General features: G+C 42.3%; 1 protein-coding gene across 2 annotated transcripts in view; it reads right to left on the reverse strand.

Moving 5' to 3' along the window:
- Positions 1 to 6,899: 6,899 nt before the first annotated feature.
- NUDT4 (nudix hydrolase 4) overlaps positions 6,900 to 23,508 on the reverse strand; it is a 67,143-nt gene continuing 50,534 nt past the window's right edge. The window contains exons 3-5 of one of the 2 annotated variants that reach the window (XM_068272767.1): positions 15,449 to 15,493; positions 13,627 to 13,714; positions 6,900 to 9,076 (exon numbers count right to left, since the gene is read on the reverse strand). In XM_068272767.1, the coding sequence (XP_068128868.1) occupies positions 8,874 to 9,076; positions 13,627 to 13,714; positions 15,449 to 15,493 (336 nt within the window). In that variant the 3' untranslated portion in view covers positions 6,900 to 8,873. The remainder of the gene's footprint in view (positions 9,077 to 13,626; positions 13,715 to 15,448; positions 15,494 to 23,508) is intronic. The other variant, XM_068272769.1, reaches the window with a different exon arrangement.

Here is a 23,508-nt window from a genome sequence, read left to right on the forward strand (position 1 = left end):
TAGATTCACCATTTCTATTAAGGCTACGTTTCCACTGTAGTGTGATCTTTTCGCCTGCAAAAAATCGTATAAGATTTTTCTGATTGGTGAAAATTTGCATGTAAATTTTTACGTGTTTTTATGCAAATGCCCGTACGCGAAAATTCACATTAGTTAAATATAACAATCTGCCTAGTAACCGATTAGTCATAACTGCTGACAACTTCCTGCAACCACGGATCTAATGCGAATTTTCGGGCAAATAAAAAATTCGCATTGCCTATACAAAGCATTGTGCGCGAATCGTACGCTATGTCCCAAAAAAATTATACAGGACCTCAGATTTGTTCACGTGTATGAAAAGTCACATTGATTGGAAACAGCCCAAATCACTACCATTAGTTGCAAAATCAATGCGAATTTTCTGAGAGAAAAATCTGACAAAACGCACAAGTGGAAACCAGGCCTAATGCTGGGAATACACGGTACGTTTTTGCCGCTCGATTGAGCTATTTAGATGGCTCGATTGATAATTTCCGACATGTCCGATCTCCCGCCCGATCGATTCTGCGTTCGATAATGCAGAGGTAACAATGGGAAAAGATAAGAAAAACAAATGGAAGATAAGAAAATCGGCCGCATAATCGAGCGCGGAAAACGATCGGGCGCGAAATCGAGCGGCAAAAACGTACTGTGTATTCCCAGCATAAGTCTAACGTCTAATCCACAAAAACAGCTAATTGTGTCTGGTGGACAAAAGGATTGTTCAGTTTTTAATCTTCAGTACAAATACCTGCAAAGCTGCCCCTGCAAGGCAAACCCTAAAGCCCCCTCTACACCATGCAATTTCACGTGCGATTGATCAAATTTGATTGGATCAAATTTGATTAGATCGATTAAATCAGTCATGTCCGATCGGGATTCGATAGTTTGTGTGATCGATTTTGCATTGAAAACTAACCACGATCGAATCCCGATCGGACATGTCGGATTTCATCGATCTAATCTAATTCCATCCAATTGAATTCGATCGCACGTGAAATTGCATGGTGTAGAGGGGGCTTCAGAGGAAATACAGAGTGATCAAGCAATGGAAATATGCTGGGTACAAACATTACTGAAAAGATATAAAAGCTAAGATATGGCACAGATATATTTAACTTACAGAATGACTGTGGCACCACTCTTCCTTTAACACACACAAAAAAGTAACAGCACTCACAATGATTTTAATTTATAGCAGCATTTACACAGTTTGTGTTAAAAAGTAGAAGAAAACAATGTAATGAGTAACAAAATGTTTAAATTACAACAATCCTTTGTGCACTCACTGTATCTACTTAGCTGAGTATTTACAAAAAATGCAAATTTACAATGAATATAATGTTAACACTGGAAGCAATATTACAATCTATCTACATTTTTATTTTTTAACAACCTGGATTCCAATTGAACGGGAGTATTGTGGAAGTCGCACCAACATCTACACCTGGGCCCATATGCAATTCACTTTTTCACTTGAGTTCTCTCCTAGGAGATAATTTTCAACTTCTCTTTAAAGGACTTACGAGGCCAAAACGGCAAAAAAAAAGCCAAGTACCTTTAACGGGAAGGTTCAGGGACAGTTGGTAAAAAATAAAAATCCGAATCCACTTACCTGGGGCTTCCTCCAGCCCGTGGCAGGCAGGAGGTGCCCTCGGCGCCGCTCCGCAGGCTCCCGGGGGGTCTCCGGTGGCCGACCCGACCTGGCCAGGCCGGCGGCCAGGTCGGGCCTCTTCTGCGCCCCATTGTGCGTTCCACGCCGGCGCGCTGACGTCATCGGACGTCCTCCGGGCTGTACTGCGCAGTACAGCCCGGAGGACGTCCGATGACGTCAGCGCGCCGGCGTGGAACGCACAATGGAGCGCAGAAGAGGCCCGACCTGGCCAGGTCGGGTCGGCCACCGGGAGCCTGCGGAGCGGCGCCGAGGGCACCTCCTGTCTGCCACGGGCTGGAGGAAGCCCCAGGTAAGTGGATTCGGATTTTTATTTTTTATCAACTGTCCCTGAACCTTCCCATTAAGATGTTTAAATGCACGGAGGACGCCGTCCGCGCCCTCCGTGCAGTTCCGCCGGGTCCCCTTCCTGTGATCGCCCCCCGTGCCTATCGCTACCCCACAGGCCGGGTCGGGCTCTCGTTCCGCTCCCAATATGGCTGCTTCCTCTGGCCGCGGCTGCGCAGTCCGCCTGGCCGCTAGTGCGGCTGCGCAGCTCTACGGCCAACCCCCCGAACCACGCACTGTAGCGTGGATCGGAGGGGTTGGCCGTAGAGCTGCGCAGCCGCACTAGCGGCCAGGCGGACTGCGCAGTCGCGGCCAGAGGAAGCAGCCATATTGGGAGCGGAACGAGAGCCCGACCCGGCCTGTGGGGTCGTGATCGGCACGGGGGGCGATCACAGGAAGGGGACCCAGCGGAACTGCACGGAGGGCGCGGACGGCGTCCTCCGTGCATTTAAACATCTTAAAAGGTACTTGGCTTTTTTTAGCCGCTTTGGCCTCGTAAGTCCATTAAACTAACTTTTCAGCATTTTAGCATCGACAAAATACCCAAAAGTTGGTAAAAAGTTGCGATCAAATTTAGAGTATTTTCTTCATTGCTGGAGGCTTAGAAGGTTTTTTTATGACAAGCTGTGAAAATATCACCTAGGAGAAAAGTCTGGAGAAAAAGTGAATTGCATATGGACCTTTTTTACCTGAGTTTTCTCTTAGGTGATATTTTCACAACTTTTAAATAAAATGCCTTTTACACCCCCAGAAAGCAACTTAATACTCAAAATAACGTTGACCGTACTTTTTAATTTACATTTTGGTACTTTTTCCATTGCAGAGTGCTACACAGTTAATTTAAATTGAAGATGAAAAATTATCTCCTAGGAGAAAACTCAGGTGAAAAAGGGAATGGCATATGGCCCCATGTCTTATTTTATAGGGAAAACAAAGTAATTAGCTCTTTTACTCCAGATTTTGTAAAGCTAAAAGCCCAAAACAAAAATCTTGGAATGTGGCCAAATACAAAAACTGACCTTGCAGTAGGTAGCAAAAAGATCTGACATTTTGTATTAGTCCATCTCCCCATGGGGATTCTCAGTATTTCCTTTATTTTTTACAAAAGCACTACATGAAAAGGATCTATACAGTGATGCCAACCACCCTTCCTTACTGTCACTCAGTAAGTGCTTTTGAAAATAAAGACCACCCTAAACTCCCCCATGACAACTTGGACATAGCTCAAAACCTGTCAGATTTTTACAACCTACTGTGACAGTAACATAGGAAAAGAGAAAGTTATAGTAAAGTTTTATATGGAATAAATGTACATTTTATACATATGCATTTTAAATTTTGCAATTTTTCACAATCGTGGTCCTTTAAGAGGTTTTTGCTGTCCAAAGCTACAAGCCTGCCTTTAAATGCCATTTAATCCAAAGCAGATCTTAAACCACGTTGATAAAAATGACTGCATGACATGTGGGCTCTCCACCTTTCCTGCACTATTGCATGAGATAGGACATGAAGACCTAAAAAGTCTCAGAAGTCCACTGAAATCTTAGAGGGATGAGTGATGATGCCTCCCTCACTGTATGACATGGTGGAAGAGCACCTGAACTTCCAGTAACCTTCGGGGACTGAAGTCTAGTTTTAGACAAGAGTGCAGGCAAAGGTTTGCTTGCATGTTCTAGCTAAAAATGGGAAACAGAGTCTGTGAGATTGTTAAACTTCCAATCCTCTATGTTCAGATGCTACAAAAGACTCCAGTGTCACTCAGATTACAATGTCAATGTCACCGGAAGTGAGACAGCGATGAAAATCTAAAAAGTTCTAACTCTTTACCATGATCTAAAATTACAATTAAAAAAATTGCCTGGCATTTCTCTCTTCGTGAAAGGAAGACTATGACTGGCTAGAGCAAGCCATAAAATTGCTTTCTAGAGAACATATCACATACATTCGGGCCACTGCTGCAAGACACACACAGTACACATTGGTTTTATAGTGCAACAATCTCTCAGAGGTATAAAAAGGATGCCACCACTGAACTAAAAATCAGTTAGAAAAAAAAAATCCTTTGGCTGTATGCTCTACTGATGGTATCCTGGCCTATGGGGAGGTATTGCACTTAAAACACTACCTAGGTACTCCGATAACAGCAACCCCCGTGTAGTGCAAACTTTGTGTTAAGCCGATGTCAATGAAAACCTTTAGAAAGAGGATGATCACTGATAGAAAAATGGTATAGTATACTTCTTCCAGGTTAAACAAAATTGTATTTTTATTCTTAGAAGACTTTTCATATCTGATACAGCCCTCAAGAGATGTACTGTTGAATATATTAACATCAGACTGAGGATTAATTAAGCTGTTCCACGAAACCCAGCTATATGACCAATACATGTGGAGGCAGAAATAACTACAATCATGTTATGTATATTTATAAATATATACACAATGATCAATGGTATTTAACCTGAGAGAAGAAAATATTTACTATTGGTCTTAGTGCACATGAGGAACATCCAAAGGTTGTGTGAAGTTGGCCCACCTACAATCGGCACAAATAAAAATTCTAGCATGTTTGGTTAGCGTCCATTTGTGCCGCAAAAATAAAGACTTGTGCTGCTTTTGTTTTGAAGTTAATAGCAATTATTTTTTTCCAGATGAGGACATCATCCAGCCCCACTGCAACAGTGCATGGACATGAAAATGGTATGGCTGGTTAGCGCTGGGTTTGTGCCCATTTGTGCTGCAAAAATCACTATTCTGTTATAGCTTTCGAGATATTAAAGAGTATTATAAAGGTCAAAAGTTCACCCAGCTTCATTCACACAGCATTCATTCACATCACTATTTAGAGGTTTCTGGTTTATTGTGAACTTTTGACCTTTATAAAAAAAATATATCTTTATCTCAAAAATGGGAATAGGTAGAACAGCGATTTTTGCAGAACAAATGGGCACGAACCCAGCACTAACCAACCATACCACTCGTGCCCGTGCGCTGTTGTAGGAGGGCTGGGTGACCTGCTGACCTTTATAAACCTTTAATATCTTGAAAACTAACTGGTAAACCAGGGATTTTTGTAGCACAAACTGGCACAAACCTAGCGGTAAAAAACCATACCATTTCCATGTCCATACACAGTTGTAGGGGGCTGGGTGATGTCATAGTCTGGAAAAAAATAATTGCTATTGACAACCAAACAAAAGCAGCACAAATCTTAATTACTGCGGCACAAACTTAGCACTAACCAAACATGCTAGAATTTTTATTTGTGCTGATTGTAGGGGGCCAACTTCATACAGCCACATCGAAGTGTTCTTAAAACCCAATCCCTTCATGCTACCAGAACCACTAAATGTCACTACCATGCTCAGTACTGAACTATGTGCCTCATATAGTTGAATTAAAAGCCAAAATGGAAATTTCTTTGGCATCTTATGCATAAGAGCCGGGTTTGTGGATCTGATGAGGTGGAAAAAGGCATTTACGTTATTTATAAACAAGATTTAAACGCTATATACACAGATGGGCATTTCTAAATGCTTTTTTCGATTGTTCCTGAAAAAAAGAACAAAGGGAAGGTTGGCGTTTCCGCGATATCTACTGGGCAAGAATAGCAGAAATAAGACATTCCTTTCCATGCAAGCTTACGCCTCCATTTAGTTGGTTAGCCAGTGTATACAGCCAATGCATTGCTCAGTAGACATCAGGTATCCTCATGTAAACATCAGTTTCCTCTCGGTTTGCTACTGGTTGAGGTCAAGGTGCCAACGCACAAAAACCTTTCTTTGGACTTCAGCTATTCTAGTAGTTAACTTAGCTTCCATCCTATTCACTTTAATGCAATATTTACACCAACACAAGTGCCAGATACAACATGTTTCTACTGGCTGGCTATTACTACATGTATTTTTAGATTTACCTGAAAATTTAGAACAGCTCAATCAAGATAGCCTGAATTAGTTTCAAACTAGATGTGCTACTAAACTTAAAATCTATCCACTTTAAGGAACACTGATGTGACATTTAACATGAGATAAACATGCATGTACAATACCAATCCTACTTAGAACTTATCTGTGCTCCATTTTAGCTATAAATCCCAATTTCTCTGCAGTTGGAATGCAGCAAACTCGCTGACCACTAACGAAAGGTAAGAAAACTCATGTTGGTTAGACATACATTTGTGATGGCAGGGAATAAACATAGGTCAAAATAGGAGCTGGGCAAGCAAAAAAATCTGCAGTCATTTAACTGAGACATTCAAAGCCTAGATCTTTAAAGAGACTCAGAGACTAGGTAATGTAAAGTTGATATGTACCCGGAGCTTCCTCCTGTCCACCTGCCCCATAAACACGTCTAAGTCCCACGCCATCCTCCTGCGGTCTGCCATTCAGCCGCAGTGAGCCCCGGTAACAGGCTCAGTCGATGCCAGTCTGGATCTACTGCGCATGAGCACACCTCCCATGCATACGCAGTAGACCCGGATTGATGTCACTGAGCCTGTTACCAGGGCTCACCGTGGCTGAAGGGCGGACCGCGGGAGGACGGCTTGGGACTTAGACGTGTTTATGGGGCAGGAGGAAGCCCTGGGTAAGTATCAGAGCTTTACATTAGTCTCTGAGTCTCTTTAACCCTTAAAACCAAAATAAGGTTATGGAATTCCAAAAAAGTCCCAATTATGATTAGGTATGTAGGTATGTAGGTAGGTAGAGAATATATATATATATATATATATATATATATATATATATATATATATATATATATATATATATATATATATATATATATATATATATATATATATATATATATATATATATATATATATATATATATATATATATATATACACAAACACATACATACATACATACAATGGTTTATCTCATCCGTTTATTTTCACTTTAGTGGACCAGTAAACATACAAGTTGGTTTACATAGCAGCTGCTATACAACATTTTCGGTATAGGAAGAGAGATTCATATCTGGCGTTAACAGACATTTAGATGTTCTGTGGGGTCAGGCACATTTTGAAATAACCTTAAGTGGCTACAACAGGTGCAACTAATTAATGTGACATCTCTGGCCATATATGCATATTGTATTTGGTATTTTTAGCCTTCGTTCCTGATCAGCAGCCATTACAAACTGGCCTTTTGGACATTCCTAATATTTTGCCCTCAAAATGCAGCCAGATGTTTATGGCTTGGAAACATTCTGCCAAATCTGGGTGTTATAATAGTCTCTGCCATACTATTCTTCAGTGTAGAAAAAGCAAGGATACAGGTGAAGATAATTGAAGGCAAGCCATTTTCACAGAAATGTGGAAAGATAATAGGTCACTGGGGCTGCAAACTCACTATGAAAATTCTGAAACACCCGAGTCTAATCCTCAGAAACATGCACACAGACATGTGCTGAAATTTAACTGTAGGACAACAGAATATACCATACACAGACTAGACCTGCTAGAACCCATGATGGGCAGCATTACAGGCGATACCCAGAGGGCTGTTGACAATACGTCTGAGGTTCCATATTTACCTGGGGCTTCTGTAAGCTCCATTAAGGCTGATCGTCCCTCACCAGCTCCTTGAGCGACTCCTGTCACCCGCAATTGTCCCCGAAAGCCTGGCCAAGTCGCACTCTGTCTCACACGCGTGGCCAGGCGCACTCCCGTCCCTGTGAGCGATCTGAGCAGCCGTAACGGGGCTTAGGGAAGTCCCAGGTAAGTATTGTACTAGAGACGCTTCTCAACTCTGGTACACTTTAATTTCTTTAAAGTTCTACAAGGGCAATAAATGTCCTATTTAACCTCAGAGAAGAAAACTCTAAAGAGAATGGATAGCTTAGAGTTAGTCATGTTCTTGGAGTAAAGTCTGTGGTAGAGAGGAGTAAATATTTTCAGGTGGAGAATAGGGGGTAGCAACGGTTAGTGGCCGCAAAGCTCCCATGCATTCTTCCATAACAAAAAAATAAAAAAACAAAAAAATAAAAAAAAAATCTTGCCATTAATTTTAGCCATCTGACTGCTACTACAAACTACTTATGTAGCCTCAGCCTAACATGTGAACATTACTAGCAGCTCCTAGGTAAGATCACAGCATTGTATGCTTAATGGTCCACCATTGGCCAGCCACAGTCATTATACAGTGTACACTCTTTACAATCATAACATTCCATATATACATGTAGTAACATCAGTTGTAAGGTTTACATCACCCTCTAAGCATCTCAGCTTAAGGCTTGAAGGATTATTTCCCCCAAATATATAACTGTATCCTCACTGACGCAGGCATTGCAAAAGAAAAAATGGGGGGGGGGGGGGGAGATAGAAACAGAACAAATCAGCTACTTAGATGGTAAATAAAATCCACTGCAAGTAACAAGCTCACACGGAAAGCCTTAGGGAGATCACCTATACTATAGAGCAGCCAGTGATACAGTGACAGCTTCTTTACAGCTCAGTCTGGTAAAGGCAATGCTTTTTTTCTTACTCTAAAACCTTTTTACACATTACACCAAAGGCTCATCTTGCATCCAGCAGAAGTTAAAGCCCTTATAGAAACAGCAGTTGTAAAAAAAAATTGCCATGGCACATGAGCCATATTATAATGACAAAACATAAGACAGAAAAAGTGGCCATTTAAGGCATCTAAAAAAATCCATATGGCTTTTGTTGGATGAACACTATGATACATGGTTTAAAAGGGAAAATAAACTGAAGTATGCAAGCAAAATGGTCTGTAGCACATCTTGCAGGAGAATCCAGGTCTCATCACTAGGATGTTTTCAGGAGAACACAAAGAGCCTCTCCTCCCCATTGAATGAGTAAGGTGCCGTAAAGTGCAGTTTATCTCACACTGGATGGCAAGCTAGAAGTCTGTGCAGAAGTTACATACAGAGTTGTGTTGTCTGATAGAGTTGGGACCACAGAGTTTCCATTAGTTGGGGAGCATCCTACTTTCAGTTTTTCTAAATATTCTGCATGTACAGGCTTGTGGCACTGTAACACTTTCAAAGCATCTTCAACTTTAAACCATTCCCTCTTGCGTCCTAAAAAAAAAAAAAAAAAAAAAAAAAAAAAGAAAAATGTTTTAGGGTTTGCAACATGGTAAACATTTTATTACATGGGGAGCACGGTGGCGTAGTGGTTAGCGCTCTCGCCTTGCAGTGCTGGGTCCCTGGTTCGAATCCCAGCCAGGGCACTATCTGCAAGGAGTTTGTATGTTCTCCCCGTGTCTGCGTGGGTTTCCTCTGGGCACTCCGGTTTCCTTCCACACCCCAAAAACATATAGATAAGTTAATTGGCTCCCCCTAAATTGGCCCCAGACTACAATATATTCACTACACAATATAGACATATGACTATGGTAGGGATTAGATTGTGAGCTCCTTTGAGGGACAGTTAGGGAATATATATATATATATACACAGAGGAGGAAATAATTATTTGACCCCTCACTGATTTTGTAAGTTTGTCCAATGACAAAGAAATAAAGTCTCAGAACAGTATCATTTCAATGGTAGGTTTATTTTAACAGTGGCAGATAGCACATCAAAAGGAAAATCGAAAAAATAACCTTAAATAAAAGATAGCAACTGATTTGCATTTCATTGAGTGAAATAAGTTTTTGAACCCTCTAACAATAAAAGACTTAATACTTAGTGGAAAAACCCTTGTTTGCAAGCACAGAGGTCAAACATTTCTTGTAATTAAAGACCAAGTTTGCACACATTTTAGGAGGAATGTTGGTCCACTCCTCTTTGCAGATCATCTCTAAATCCCTAAGGTTTCGAGGCTGTCTCTGTGCAACTCTGAGCTTGAGCTCCCTCCATAGGTTTTCTATTGGATTAAGGTCCGGAGACTGACTAGGCCACTCCATGACCTTAATGTGCTTCTTCTTGAGCCACTCCTGTGTTGCCTTTGCTGTATGTTTTGGGTCATTGTCTATCCACGACCCATTTTCAGTTTCCTGGCAGATGGAAGGAGGTTGTCGTTCAGGATTTCACGATACATGGCTCCGTCCATTTTCCCGTTAATGCGATTAAGTTGTCCTGCGCCCTTAGCAGAAAAACACCCCCAAAGCAAAATGTTTCCACCCCCATGCTTGACGGTGGGGACGGTGTTTTGGGGGTCATAGGCAGCATTTTTCTTCCTCCAAACACAGCGAGTTGAGTGAATGCCAAAGAGCTCTATTTTGGTCTCATCAGACCACAGCACCTTATCCCAGTCACTCACAGAATCATTCAGGTGTTCATTGGTAAACTTCAGACGGGCCTGCACATGTGCCTTCTTGAGCAGGGGGACCTTGCGAGCCCTGCAGGATTTTAATCCATTGCGGTGTAATGTGTTTCCAATGGTTTTCTTGGTGACTGTGGTCCCTGATAATTTGAGGTCATTCACTAACTCCTCCCATGTAGTTCTAGGATGCTTTTTCACCTTTCTCAGAATCATTGACACCCCACGAGGTGAGATCTTGCGTGGAGCCCCAGAGCGAGGTCGATTGATGGTCATTTTGTGCTCCTTCCATTTTCGAACAATCGCACCAACAGTTGTCACCTTCTCTCCCAGCTTCTTGCTAATGGTTTTGTAGCCCATTCCAGCCTTGTGCAGGTCTACAATTTTGTCTCTGACATCCTTGGACAGATCTTTGGTCTTTTCCATGTTGGAGTGTTTGGAGTCTGCTTGATTGATTGATTCTGTGGACAGGTGTCTTTTATACAGGTGACTTATTATGCTGGGAATACACGTTTTGTTTTTGCCTTCGTTTTAGCCTTCGATTCGTTCAGTAAACGAATCAAGTGTTGAAAACGTATGTGAAAATAGTCATAATCTCATTATAGTTTCGATTAATAGACCCCAAAAACGAACGACTAGTGATCGAACATGTTTGATATTATCTCTCTTTATCCATCTAATCGAGCCATTGGTAGGCTTGATGGCTGTTCAGATCGATTATATGTTCGTTTATGTTAGTCCGTCCCTGTAAAAAGGGATTTTCGTTTCGTTTCTTTGCAGCCTTCGATTATTGGAAAAACGAAACCATCAGAATCGGAAAAAAAAACGAAACCGTGGGTGGTGATATTAACCGTACGTTCGATTATTTCGGGAACGAAAAGGACAAAAAGGCACAATCGAAACGAAGGCTAAAACGAAGGCAAAAACGAAACGTGTATTCCCAGCATTAGTTAAGACAGGTGTCCTTAATGAGGGTGACTAATTGAGTAGAAGTGTCTAACCACTCTGTGGGAGCCAGAACTCTTAATGGTTGGTAGGGGTTCAAAAACTTATTTCACTCAATGAAATGCAAATCAGTTGCTATCTTTTATTTAAGGTTATTTTTCCGATTTTCCTTTTGATGTGCTATCTGCCACTGTTAAAATAAACCTACCATTGAAATTATACTGTTCTGAGACTTTTCATTTCCTTGTCATTGGACAAACTTACAAAATCAGTGAGGGGTCAAATAATTATAATTATATATATATATATATACACACTGTACAGCGCTGCATAAGATGTCAGCGCTATATAAATACTTAATAATTATTACATTCAGCTGGATAGTGTTGAATGCCCTATGATGCCCAAATAATCTGATATAGAGCATTCACTATGGCAAACTAGTCACAGAGCTCTGATGCTTTTCATCTTCAAGTAACCTGCCTTCCATGCTTTAAGCTCCAATGACTGCCTCTGTCAAGAATCCAACATGTGTACGTAGCAGCCTCCCATCCCCTTGGCCAGCGATCCGCCAGGCAGAGAGCACGGTTTTCCCCACACCGCTCTGTTCGTCGACATAGAAACAGAACATGTAGATTACCTACAGACCTAGCAATGGGTCTGTACAGCCTCGGCCCCGCAATTTTGCAAGAGGGACCAGGTGTCGATACCCACCGGGTGACTTGCCTTGTACATGTATACAAGGCTTTAAGGTAGCCATACACTGGTCGATTTGCCATTAGATCGACCATCTGACAGATCCCTATCTGATCGAATCTGATCAGAGAGGGATCGTATGGCTGCCTTTACTGCAGCCTGAAACCGATCACAATCTGTTGAGCTACTCCTGCCGCCTGTCCCCCCCCCCCCCCCCCGTATACATTACCTGATGCTAGCTCCCGGGCATCTTCTCCGCGCTGCACCGCTCTGTTCCGGCTCCATCCCAGCGCTGCCTGTGTCACTCCGTGACCAGGAATTTCAAATAGAGCGCCCTCTATCTGAACTTCCTGGTCACGGAGTGACACAGGAAGCGCCGGGTTGGAGCCGGAACAGAGCCGTGCAGCGCGGAGAAGATGCCCGGGAGCCAGCTTCAGGTAATGTATACCTGATCGGATCGGCCGCCGCTAGCGACGTGCTCCCTACCCGCGGGCGATCGAGGTTAATTTCCCGCACGGCGCGATCGACGGACCGATCCGATTTCGGGAGGAAATTGGATCGGCGGGTGCGTTTACCGCGAACGATTGGCAGCAGATTCGATCCCAGGATCTAATCTGCTGTCGAAACGGCCGCGAATCGGGCCAGTGTATGGCCACCTTTACTCGTTCTTAACAGTAACAGCTGCGAAATAGATAAACCGGCTATTCTCAATTTGGCATGTACTTTACGTAGCCAAAAGTCAATTATCAGCTGAACATCAAGAAAAATTTCACTAGGTTAGACACGGGTAAAACAAGGCACATCACAGTTGTAATTGGCATGATACATAAAAGGCAGTAGACAGAACAACACACTAATCTTAATAGTACTCTTAAAGAATCTTAAATGCACAAGTGAGACATGCATGTGAAAGGTGTTGGTATATGAATTTGGCATAACCAATTGGAACACCTGAATACTCCCGACTGCCCCTGTCCAGCACCAAAGAAGCAGACTGGATCAGGAGGAGTTCACTGCCTCATGAGTCACATGACTTCCCTAAGGGAAGGAGGAGGCATTGGAGTAACATGAAACAACGTGACTCGCAAGGCAGTGAACACCTCCTGGCCTTGTTTGCTTGTTCGGTGCTGAACAGCAGCAGTTGGGAGTATTCTGGTTTTAAAACCTTTTTTGTTTTGCAGCAACCTCATGTTACTTCACTCACTGCCATGGAGTTGACCATTTTCCTTGCTATATCATTGCTGCATGCTCCCAGTACTCATGCAGAGGTGAAGCAATGATATCACCTGGAGGATCTAGACTAGAGGCATCCTGTCTAAAATGGGAGGCATGTGACACTAGAATATTTTTATCCCTGTATAAAATAACTGTAAGGGCATCTGGATATGCAATTTTTTGGGCACCAAATTGCAGGAAACTAAGTTATAAGACAGGGAACTTTATTAATCAAAGAGACAAAAAGCCTTACTTGTATTAGAAAGGTTGCACATATCGGCTTTATTTAGCCTGGAAAACATACAGCTAAGAGGTGATTCAAGTAACTTGTGTAAATACATCCAAGGGCAATAAACAAGCTTGGGGGGGGGGGTTGTCTTCACAGTAAAGCTAAGTACACATGGACCAACCTGCAGCCTGATTATCAGACTTTAGTCTGTTGGATGAAAATAGCTGAACCACTACGTATTGGTCAACAATTCCAAAATGAAAAGGAAAGAAACCCTACCAATGTTCACAGAATCTTCCCAGTCTTCCAGTACTTCTGTCACCGTAAGAACATATACATACGTCCTGTGCTTTCTATCTTGGTTCTGCTTAAAGATAATAGAATACAAATCAGTGAGAAATATTGTACTTCTATAAAGCTTAACACCATACTACCTGACTGTATCAGTCATTTACTGCTAACAACTAAAAAACAATTCTTGCATTACCTAGGCTACATTGTGGCTATAGTATAATGGAATGTGTAACTATGCCTATGGTTACAACTTTAGCCAATTCAACATAATTCTCTTAAAACTAATGTTTTACCTATGACTTGTCTATAAAAGCTGCATGTATCTAAAGTGATATATTAAAGGAAGTTTGATTTTTTTTTAATTTTTATTCGGCTTCAGATACTTACCTAAGGAGAGGGAAAGATCCTTTAGAGCAGGGGTAGGGAACCTATGGCTTGGGAGCCAGATGTGGCTCTTTTGATGGCTACATCTGGCTCACAGACAAATCAGTAGGGGTTGATTCACTAAGCTACACTGCTCAAGCAGCACAGCTTAGTGTGGCAGCGCAAGTAAAATTTTCTAAGTAGATCACACTACTGCTGTAGCATGCACTACTAAGTTACTTGCGCTACCCCACCACGAACAGCTGCTCCAATTGTCCCACCCTGGATCCTGTCAGGTCCAGTGACTTTGCAGAAGGAGATCCCCACTCTGATTGGCCCAGTAGGCTGCCTGTCACTTTACAGACAGCCTATTTGGCCAAAGTGTGGGGATCTTTCCTACAAAGTGAATCAACCCCCTAGTCAGCTAGCTAATTGTACAAGCTGTTAGTTGGTATTTTTCCTGTCTGGCTCTTGGGGAAATTGCTGATGTTGCTGAAACCCAAGAGAACCTGAAGACGTGTCTGACACTTCCGCTGCCCGGCAGATCAACTGTATACACATCACCATAGCAACAAAGACGGGAGCCCTACTGTCCCAGTTTGAGATATATTGTATGGCTCTCACAGACTTACATTTTAAAATGTGGCTTTTATGGCTCTCAGCCAAAAAGGTTCCTGACCCCTGCTATAGAGCCTTCCCGTTCTCCCGGGCTCTGCGTTCCCCCACAGGCTCCCCCCCCCCCGTTAGCAGTCCACGACTATTCGGTCATGGACTGCTTGTTCGGTCATGGTCTGCTCTCTTCCAGGTTGGGCTGGCTTCACCAGTCTGAAGCAAACGGCCTTCCGAAGATGGATCGCTCTGTACTATGCATGCCCCCTCTCTCACACATGCGCAGTACAGAGCCGCCTGTCTTCGGAAGCCCGAGTGCTACCAAAGTCTCCCGTGGCAGGAGATTTAAACCATAAAGACTGTAGGGGAAGGAGGAGACCGGCAGGAGAACAGGTAGGCACTATTAGACTCAGAGCCTTCCATCTCCTTAGTATCTGATTCTCTTTAAGTATTTTATGCATTAAACTGACCCTGAACAACTTGAATGATATGCAGGTTGTGTACTGTAATTCTGAAAATGCATATTACAGTACATAGTTTATTTTTCATTTAACTTCCCAATCTGAGTGCATACATTTATGCCTGACACTTCTTGCATTTGATAGAAAAGCCAGTTTTGAGCTACCAAATTTTTGTAATAACTATTTTTGCAGATTTCCAACATTATTACATTCATTCTGACCTACTATGCATCTTCTATCGCCACAATATATTTGAAAAATGGCACTGCATACATTTTATTTTTATCAAATTCTGCACCCCACCCCCACCTTTTAAACATATTTCCCCATCTTATAACAGTCCATCTTAATATGTTAATATGCAGGTTATTTACCTCAAAAATCCCCAGTAGTCTCCCCAATTTCCCCTTCACACCAGCCTGTAAAAAAAAAAAAAGAAGAAAAGGTCTTAAAGAGAAACAGTAACAAATAATTCAACTTCATCCCAATCAGTAGCTAATACCCCCTTTCCCATGAGAAATCTATTCCTTTTCACAAAAGGATCATCAAGGGGCTCTGTATGGCTGATATTGTGGTGAAACCCCTCCCACAGTGGGATGTCAGGATCATGGTTCTAACATCACACTGTGGGAGCCTTGTTGCATTGTGGGAAATAACAGCTGTTTCCAACTGCCAAAAAAGCAAGCAGCATCTCCTTCCACTTACATCACCTGCCAGCAGTAAACATGTCACCATATGATAAATGTCAGAATGTAAATCAGGGAGAGGAAAGAATTTACAATGGGCAAACGCTGACTAAATCATTTATACATTATTGTAAAAATGAAGCACTTTTTATTACCGTATATTCCGGCGTATAAGACGACTGGGCGTATAAGACGACCCTCCAACTTTTCCAGTTAAAATATAGAGTTTGGGATATACTCACCGTATAAGACTACCCCTCTTCCAACGCACACCAAATTAAAATAAAAAAATCATGTACTGGTGCTGTGTATGAACAGATACTGGTGCTGTACTGTATGTGTTACCCAGTATATAACAGTATATAGTCAATTGACTTGTTGGATTGGTCAACTCTCCTTAAGTAGACTGGTCAGCTCTCCTTGTCTACCTGTTTATCAGAGCGGTATGGAAGAATAGATTGCGTCCCCGTAGCAGGGAGATCTGAGAGGCGGTAACGGGATAGGGTGTATCACCGGCATCAATGACACCCGGCGTATAAGACGACCCCCAACTTTTCAGAAGATTTTCAAGGGTTAAAAAGTAGTCTTATACGCAGGAATATACAGTACATTCTTTTCACTGAAGTTCCTCTAAACTATGAGTATTGCTAATCCAGTATAGTGATCAGAATATGTGGTTTTCCAAAACACAATGCAAATATAGTCATTCTAGGCCTTATCATGCAAAGATGTCAAAATAAGACATCTTTGCTTGAAACCATACAATCAATATGAAAATATCTGCAGTCTGCAAAAATGCAACATGCTGTCATATTAAATGAACGCAAAAACACATGAGATGCTAACAAACACACTAATTACGGTAACATGGGGTGTAATTTCTAATGTATTTTAGCAGTGCATTAAAACTGACAGCATCACATCTAGTGAGTGCAAGCTCTAAGGGCCCTTTTCCACCAGCGCGTTTGCGCTGGCTGAATCGCAAAACCGCAAACCGCTAGCGATTTTACAATCGCTATGGCTTGCTTTTTAACATAGGAATCGCGGTAGGTAATTTCCACTACCGCGATTCGTTTTTTACTTGATCGCGATCGCGCCGCGGAGCGACTTTTGCCGCGATTTTGCTATGCAGTGCATAGCATAGCAAAATCGCGGCCGCGAACGTCGGGGAATCGCCACTAATTGCGATTCAGCAATCGCTAGCGTTCAGCGTGAACGCTAGCGATTGCTAGTGGAAAAGGGCCCTTAGGGTACATCAGAGTGATCAGATAGGAGAGTGGGTTAAAGGACAATTATGGAAAATTGTTAAATTTAAAATACAAACATACAGTGCTGCCCATAATTATTCATACCCCTGGCAAATTTTGACTTAGTTACTTTTATTCAACCAGCAGTCATTTTTTGACTGGAAATGACATAGGTGTCTCCCAAAAGATAATAAGACGATGTACAAGAGGCATTATGAGGAAAAAATATTTCTCAGCTTTTATTTACATTTGAGAAAAAAAAGTGTCCAGTCCAAAATTATTTATACCCTTCACAAGCTGTCAGTCTGTGGGAAAATCCAAAGGTCTATACCATTCCAAATAGTCCAAGCTGTTCTAAAGCATCCTAATTACCCTGATTAATTGGAAACAGCTGTTTTAATCAACTCAACAGGTGAAAAACAGCAGCTCTCTGCAGTTGGTTTGTGGACAGTCAAGGCTAAGACAAATGTGCTCAGTGAGGACCTATGGCTGTGCATTGTGACTGCTCATAAGTCAGGAAAGGGCTACAAGGCCATTTCTAAATGTTCAAGTTCCAGTGGCTACAGTACAAAGTATTAAAAAATATAAGATGTTCTGCACTGTGGAAAATCTCAGAGGACGTGGTCGGAAGCCAAAAGTGACACCTGTGTTGGTCAGGAGGATAGTGAGAGAGGTGAAAAAGAATCCAAGGATCACCAAGGCTATCCTGGCGAATCTGGGCTCTGCTGATGGCAATGTCTCAAGGCAGACAATCCAATTGCACACTGCTGGGTTCCACGGATGTAGACCAAGGAGGACGCCACTCCTCCAGATAAGGCACACAAATTCTCACTTGGCCTTTGCAAATGCTCATCTGGACAAAGAAGACGACTTCTTGTCTTCTGTGTTATGGTCAGATGAAACAAGAATTTAATTAATTGTTTGGTCACAATAAGGTTTCCTTCATTTGGCGTAAAAAAAAAAAAAAAAAAAAAAAAAAAAAAGAGAAGCCCTTAACCCAAAGAACACCATCCCCACTGTCAAACATGGTGGGGGGAACCTAATGCTTTGGGGGTGTTTTTCAGCCAATGGACCACGGTACCGATTCACAGTAAACGGCACCATTAAAAAAGAGCAATACATGAGGATTCTCAATGACAACATCAGGCAGTCTGCAGAGATACTTGGACTTGGGCAACAGTGGACATTTCAGCATGACAATGACCCAAAACACACAGCAAGAAAGAAAAAGAATGGTTAGCAGACAACAACATTAACATTTTGGAGTAGCCCAGCCAGAGTCCTGACTTGAATCCAATTGAGAATCTGTGGAGAGAGCTAAAGATCAGGGCGATGGCAAGAAGACCCTCCAACCTGAAAGATTTGGAGCGAATTGCTAAAGATGAATAGGCAAAAATACCAGTGGAGACAAAAAGCTGGTCTGCAATTATACGAAGCGTTTGATTGCTGTAATAGCCAATAAAGGTTTTTCTATTGATTATTGAGAAGGGTATGAATAATTTTGGACTGGACACTTTTTGCTCAACAGTAAATAAAAGCTAAGAATTTTTTTTTACCCACAATAATGCCTCTTGTACATCGTCGTCTTATATTTTAGGAGACACCAATGTCATTTCCAGTCAAAAAATTACTTGCTGGTTGAATAAAAGTAAAAGTCAAAATTTCCCAGGGGTATGAATAATTATGGTCTGCACTGCACATACAAATGTACATTTCTTCCAGAGCTTTTTTCCGATGTAGCTGTCATTTACAATAGTGGGCAGTGACAGATCTGTCAGGTTTTGGACTAGATAAAAAACAAAATACAAACTGAGGGTTTCACGGCTTAGTAATCTTATGCACAAAACATAACTTAATAGTAATGCCAATGAATAGTCATAGACGTGATATAGAACAGGGGCCTGTTCTATGGACAGTGTCATTGCATAAGTGATTAAAGGAGTCAGCAGGCGATTATAAGGAAAATAAGTGCTACTTACCCGGGTCTTCCTCCAGCCCCAAGCTATCAGCATATCCCTCGCTGCAGCTCCTCCATCAGCCGTTCGCCGCCTCCTCGTCCCCGGTGATGACGTCAGGCAGACCTGGAGGTCGGCATGTACTGCGCCTGCGCATGGCCAGGCTTATCGCCGAAAACAAAAGTAGCTGGCGGCGGGGGACAGGAGGATCCGATCAAGACGAGGGGGCACAGGATGGCTGCAGGGAGCTGGTAAAAGCCCCAGGTGAGTAGAACAATTTTTTTCCCCCAGACTTAAAGGATACCCGAGGTGACGTGACATGATGAGAGGGACATGTGTATGTACAGTGCCTAGCACACAAATAACTATGCTGTGTTCCTTTTTAACAATCATAAATTATAGGGAGCTGAGATATATAGCAAAAATGCAAAATTTATTCATCAATTGGCACATAGCAAAATTACAATTTCCACATAATTAAAATCAATTAAAACCCATGTTTCTACAGCCCAAAATATATACAGGGCAATTAATTGCAGGCAGCATAGCTCAAGGTGCACCTATTTACATATACACCGGTATATGCATGCATCAATTATCTTCAGGCCTCTTTATTTCTTGTTATGTTAGGCTGTAGAGCGTCATCCGCTGAAAAAGCAATATCTTCAAGACACCCTGTATTATCGTTAAGATGCCTCTTATCCTTAGATAACATTTATTGTGAACGCCCCCATTACATGTAGCATGCAGCTACAAAACCTTGCTTGCCTTTAAACTACAACCGGGTTCTGCTCAGACATATATGTGACATCCAGCAAATTAGTAACTTCGCAGGCATACACAGCTCTCCTGTTGTCTACGCTGACTTGTATTGAAACAGTTCAGCCAGCGTGGCTGGTACTCACGCGCCCTGTCAAGATAGCAGGGATCCTTGCAGCAATGTCCTATTCAAAACAGCCGCGCCAGCAAGATGCCCGGGAGTCCAGCCAAGCTAAGGAAGAGGGGTGAGGCACAGGGTGACTCGCTGCAGCCAACGTGGTGGCGGGATGACGTCACAGACACGTGACGCGTTTCGCCAATAGGCTTCCTCAGACGTGTATGGGCGGAAGCAGGGTACGCATCATACTTAATAGTATTTTTAGATTCCGCCCACTTCCTTATACGTAGCGTGGATATCTCTTATGTTAACCCCAAGAAGCTCCATCTAGTGTCCATTTTGAAGATAACAGGCAGAACAATTTAAATAAGAAGAAAAATATTCCAAGGACATTTTTAAAGGAAAACCTTCAGATTCATATCGCAGTTCATGCCATTTGGTTGCATGGAGCCGCATTTATAAATCCAAAAGAGTTTTTTCAGCAATTGACGATCAAAGTCGCCCCTTCTTGGGCTTATATTCAATTTAAAAATTCCTTTGGCTTTCAAGAATCTGGGATCTGAATTGTGTTCCTTTTTTCCTCTCTCTGCCTGAAAGAGTAAAATATCAGGTATGTAAGTGGCTGACTCAGTCAGGAAGTGACTACAGTGTGACCCTCACTGATAAGAAATTCCAACTATAAAACACATTCCTAGCACAAAATGGCTTCTGAGAACAGGAAAGAGATTAAAGGGTCAATAGTTCATAGATTTTAGCTCTGGCATACTTCAATGAAGGTGTCATTGAGGCAAAGAAAAAAAAACATAAACTTAAAAAGTAGATTTAAACAAAATAAAACTGTGGAGTATCTTAAAAAGTCATTTTTAGGAGACGGAAGAGATGCGATCGTTTATTTTGTTAGTTTATTTTCGCCTCGGGTGTCCTTTAAGTGTCACTTTAAAACAACACAAGGAACTGGAATGTCTGTTGATTGTTGCAATAAACGACCACTGAAATTTAGCAGATTAACGCATAAGGCCTTATCAGCACAAGATGCTCATACATCATTTACTTCATACAAGCAAGTTTGTTCATATTAAACAGCAGAAGAGAAACAGAGTGCAACAATTTCTAACCAACTCCTACACCATCCCAAAGTAACTAAAACTGGCAAAGATAATTTTAGAATTTCAGTCTTGAAGGTAATGATAAAATGAAAAAAAAAAAAAACAGAAATATACATAAACAGATTCTGTAGCCTACTTCTGATAGAATAAACAACATTTATTTATAGAAAGTCCATTACTATGAACGCAATGACACATGAAGACTGGCTTTTAAGCCATGAGAGGAGATGCTTTTATGAGCATTAGGTAACGATTTGATCCTGAGGTCTGAAAAACCAACCCGCAAGAATCACTTTGTTTCATCACCATGGTAATTCCATACTAACTTCTATATAGTGATGTGTGTACATAATATATACCATCTTGATCTCTGGCCTGTGTTGCCAGGTCAAGTCGATCATATAGATCGTATAAATATCAAGCATGTGACAGCGATAAGTGGTAACTAATGCTTATTACATCACCTTTAAAAAAGACAGAAGCAAGATTGTGCCAGCCATTTTTTACCCAATATCTATTGAGCCTATTGATTGGACAGGACAAAGATATGTGGATTCATGGTGGCCAGGGCTGGCGGCAGATTAACAGTCCATAGCATTTTCCAATACATTCCCTGCTGGTACCTACTGAAAATCAATGTTCTATGTGTGGTAGAAATCAGAGAGGATCAGAGAGGATATATCATTTTGCCACAATGACTGGCAATCTATAAGTATATAGCCACCCTTAGACTTGTTCTTGAAGCTTTGCTTCTCAAGGCTTAAAGCAAACCTGTGAGTTTGGTGGGCAGAAAAATCATATACTTACCTCGGGAGGAGGAAACTTCTACTGGAGTAGCTGAATGAAGGAACATATCTCTGCCAATGACTGATTGATTCTTCACTAACAAAAGGAAGGTCTTGTTCACACCTAGGGCATTTTGTTTTTTTTCTAAATCACCCTGAAAGCACTTGTGCAATGATTCCCTATGAGAGAGTTCAAATCTGGTTCGTTTCCGATCCGCTTAGCAAAGCTCTGCCTGTACCATTTTATGAGCGTTTTTACTCAATGGAAGGTATAGGGAAATCACAAAGCGCCTGAAAAAGTGCATTGTATAGCGATTTTCCCGGCGCTTTCATGAATAAATACACTGTATTTATTCATTTCTGGGTGAAAGTTCACTTCCTGATGTCACTAATCACTTTGCAAAAGGCAGGGAAAAGCGGAGAAATAAAAAAAACCTCAAATCGCGCAGCGCTTGTGATGGCGCTGGCAATTTATGATGTGAACAAAGCCGAAGTAAAAAAACAAACCTCCATTCCCTGTATTGTGACAAAAGTAGCATAAATGACTACCCCAGTTGCACATTGCTGCAATACGTTTTAGAACAAGCTTAGCCACAACCTTATGTCTTTTTTCAAATGCACAGCATGAACGGAGGTTTGAACTTGGGATGTAAGGGAGGGAACTGGCACCCTAGCGAGTGCATCTGATCACTATAGACATGCGAGCTGAGGATAACTGTTCCTCAACACAGCTAATGTTTTAAAAATGTCAGGAACCTAGCCCAAAACTTGTCAGTAATGTCAGATTTCTACTACCTGCTGTAAGTGACAGCAACATAGGAGAGAAGTAATTTATGGCTCATTTTACTCAGGAAGAAATGTACTTCTTATTTGTATGTGTTTTAAATTAATATTTTCGTGACAGTTCCTCTTTAACCCTTTTGGGACCAGCTGCCTAACCCCCCTTAAGGACCAGGTGTTTTTGCTTAAAGGGGGGGGGGGGGGGGTTAGGGGGCGCGTTTGGGGGGGTTAGGGCAGCCGGACCCCTGCAGGGTCTTGCTGGGCCTAGTGTCCCATGTGGCCAGGTGTCCCCCCTTTAGTCAGCAGCAATCACTCACCTTCCAGGCTCCAGCGATGAGCCGCAGTGGATCCCTCCGCCCTGGCCGGCATCTCTGCTCCTACTGCCGGCTCACGGCTTGATGACGTCATCAAGTCGGCACCAGGCGCTGACGTCAGAAGGAGCAGATATGACAGCAAGAGCGGTGGGGAGCGCCGATCGTCGTGGGAACGGCAGGGAGGCGAGTGGATCCTCTTTCCCCCCTACCGCCGCAGCTGTCAAAATTGATCACTACGATCCACTGGTGATCGTACTGAGGGGAGATGTCAGCTGTCATATGACAGCTTAATCTCCCCTCTCCGGTGCGCACGATCGCGCCGGGACGATTCGTTAGCACGAATGTTGAATCAACGTCCAGTTAGGGCGGCAGCACCACCTGCTGGACAGATTCAAACTAAGTCGGTCCCCAAAAGGTTAAACAACCTGCACCAAGTAAAATGACTTAAAACGAAAATGAAACCAGTTTAAAAAAACAAAACAAAAAACGAGAGTTTCACTTACCTGGGGCTTCTGCCAGCCCTCTGAAGCTGACCTACGCCCTCGCCGCCCTGGACCGATCCTCCATTCCCCCGCGGTGACTTCTAAGTCGACCTCCACTGGCCACGCGTATCCTAGTTCCTGTTGCCAGGAGCACCCTGTGCAGATGCATTATGAGAATCTCTACTGCACCTGTGCAGTACGC

The sequence above is a fragment of the Hyperolius riggenbachi genome, chromosome 3 (assembly GCF_040937935.1).
Source record: "Hyperolius riggenbachi isolate aHypRig1 chromosome 3, aHypRig1.pri, whole genome shotgun sequence".
In the NCBI taxonomy this organism is placed as follows: Eukaryota; Metazoa; Chordata; class Amphibia; order Anura; family Hyperoliidae; genus Hyperolius; species Hyperolius riggenbachi.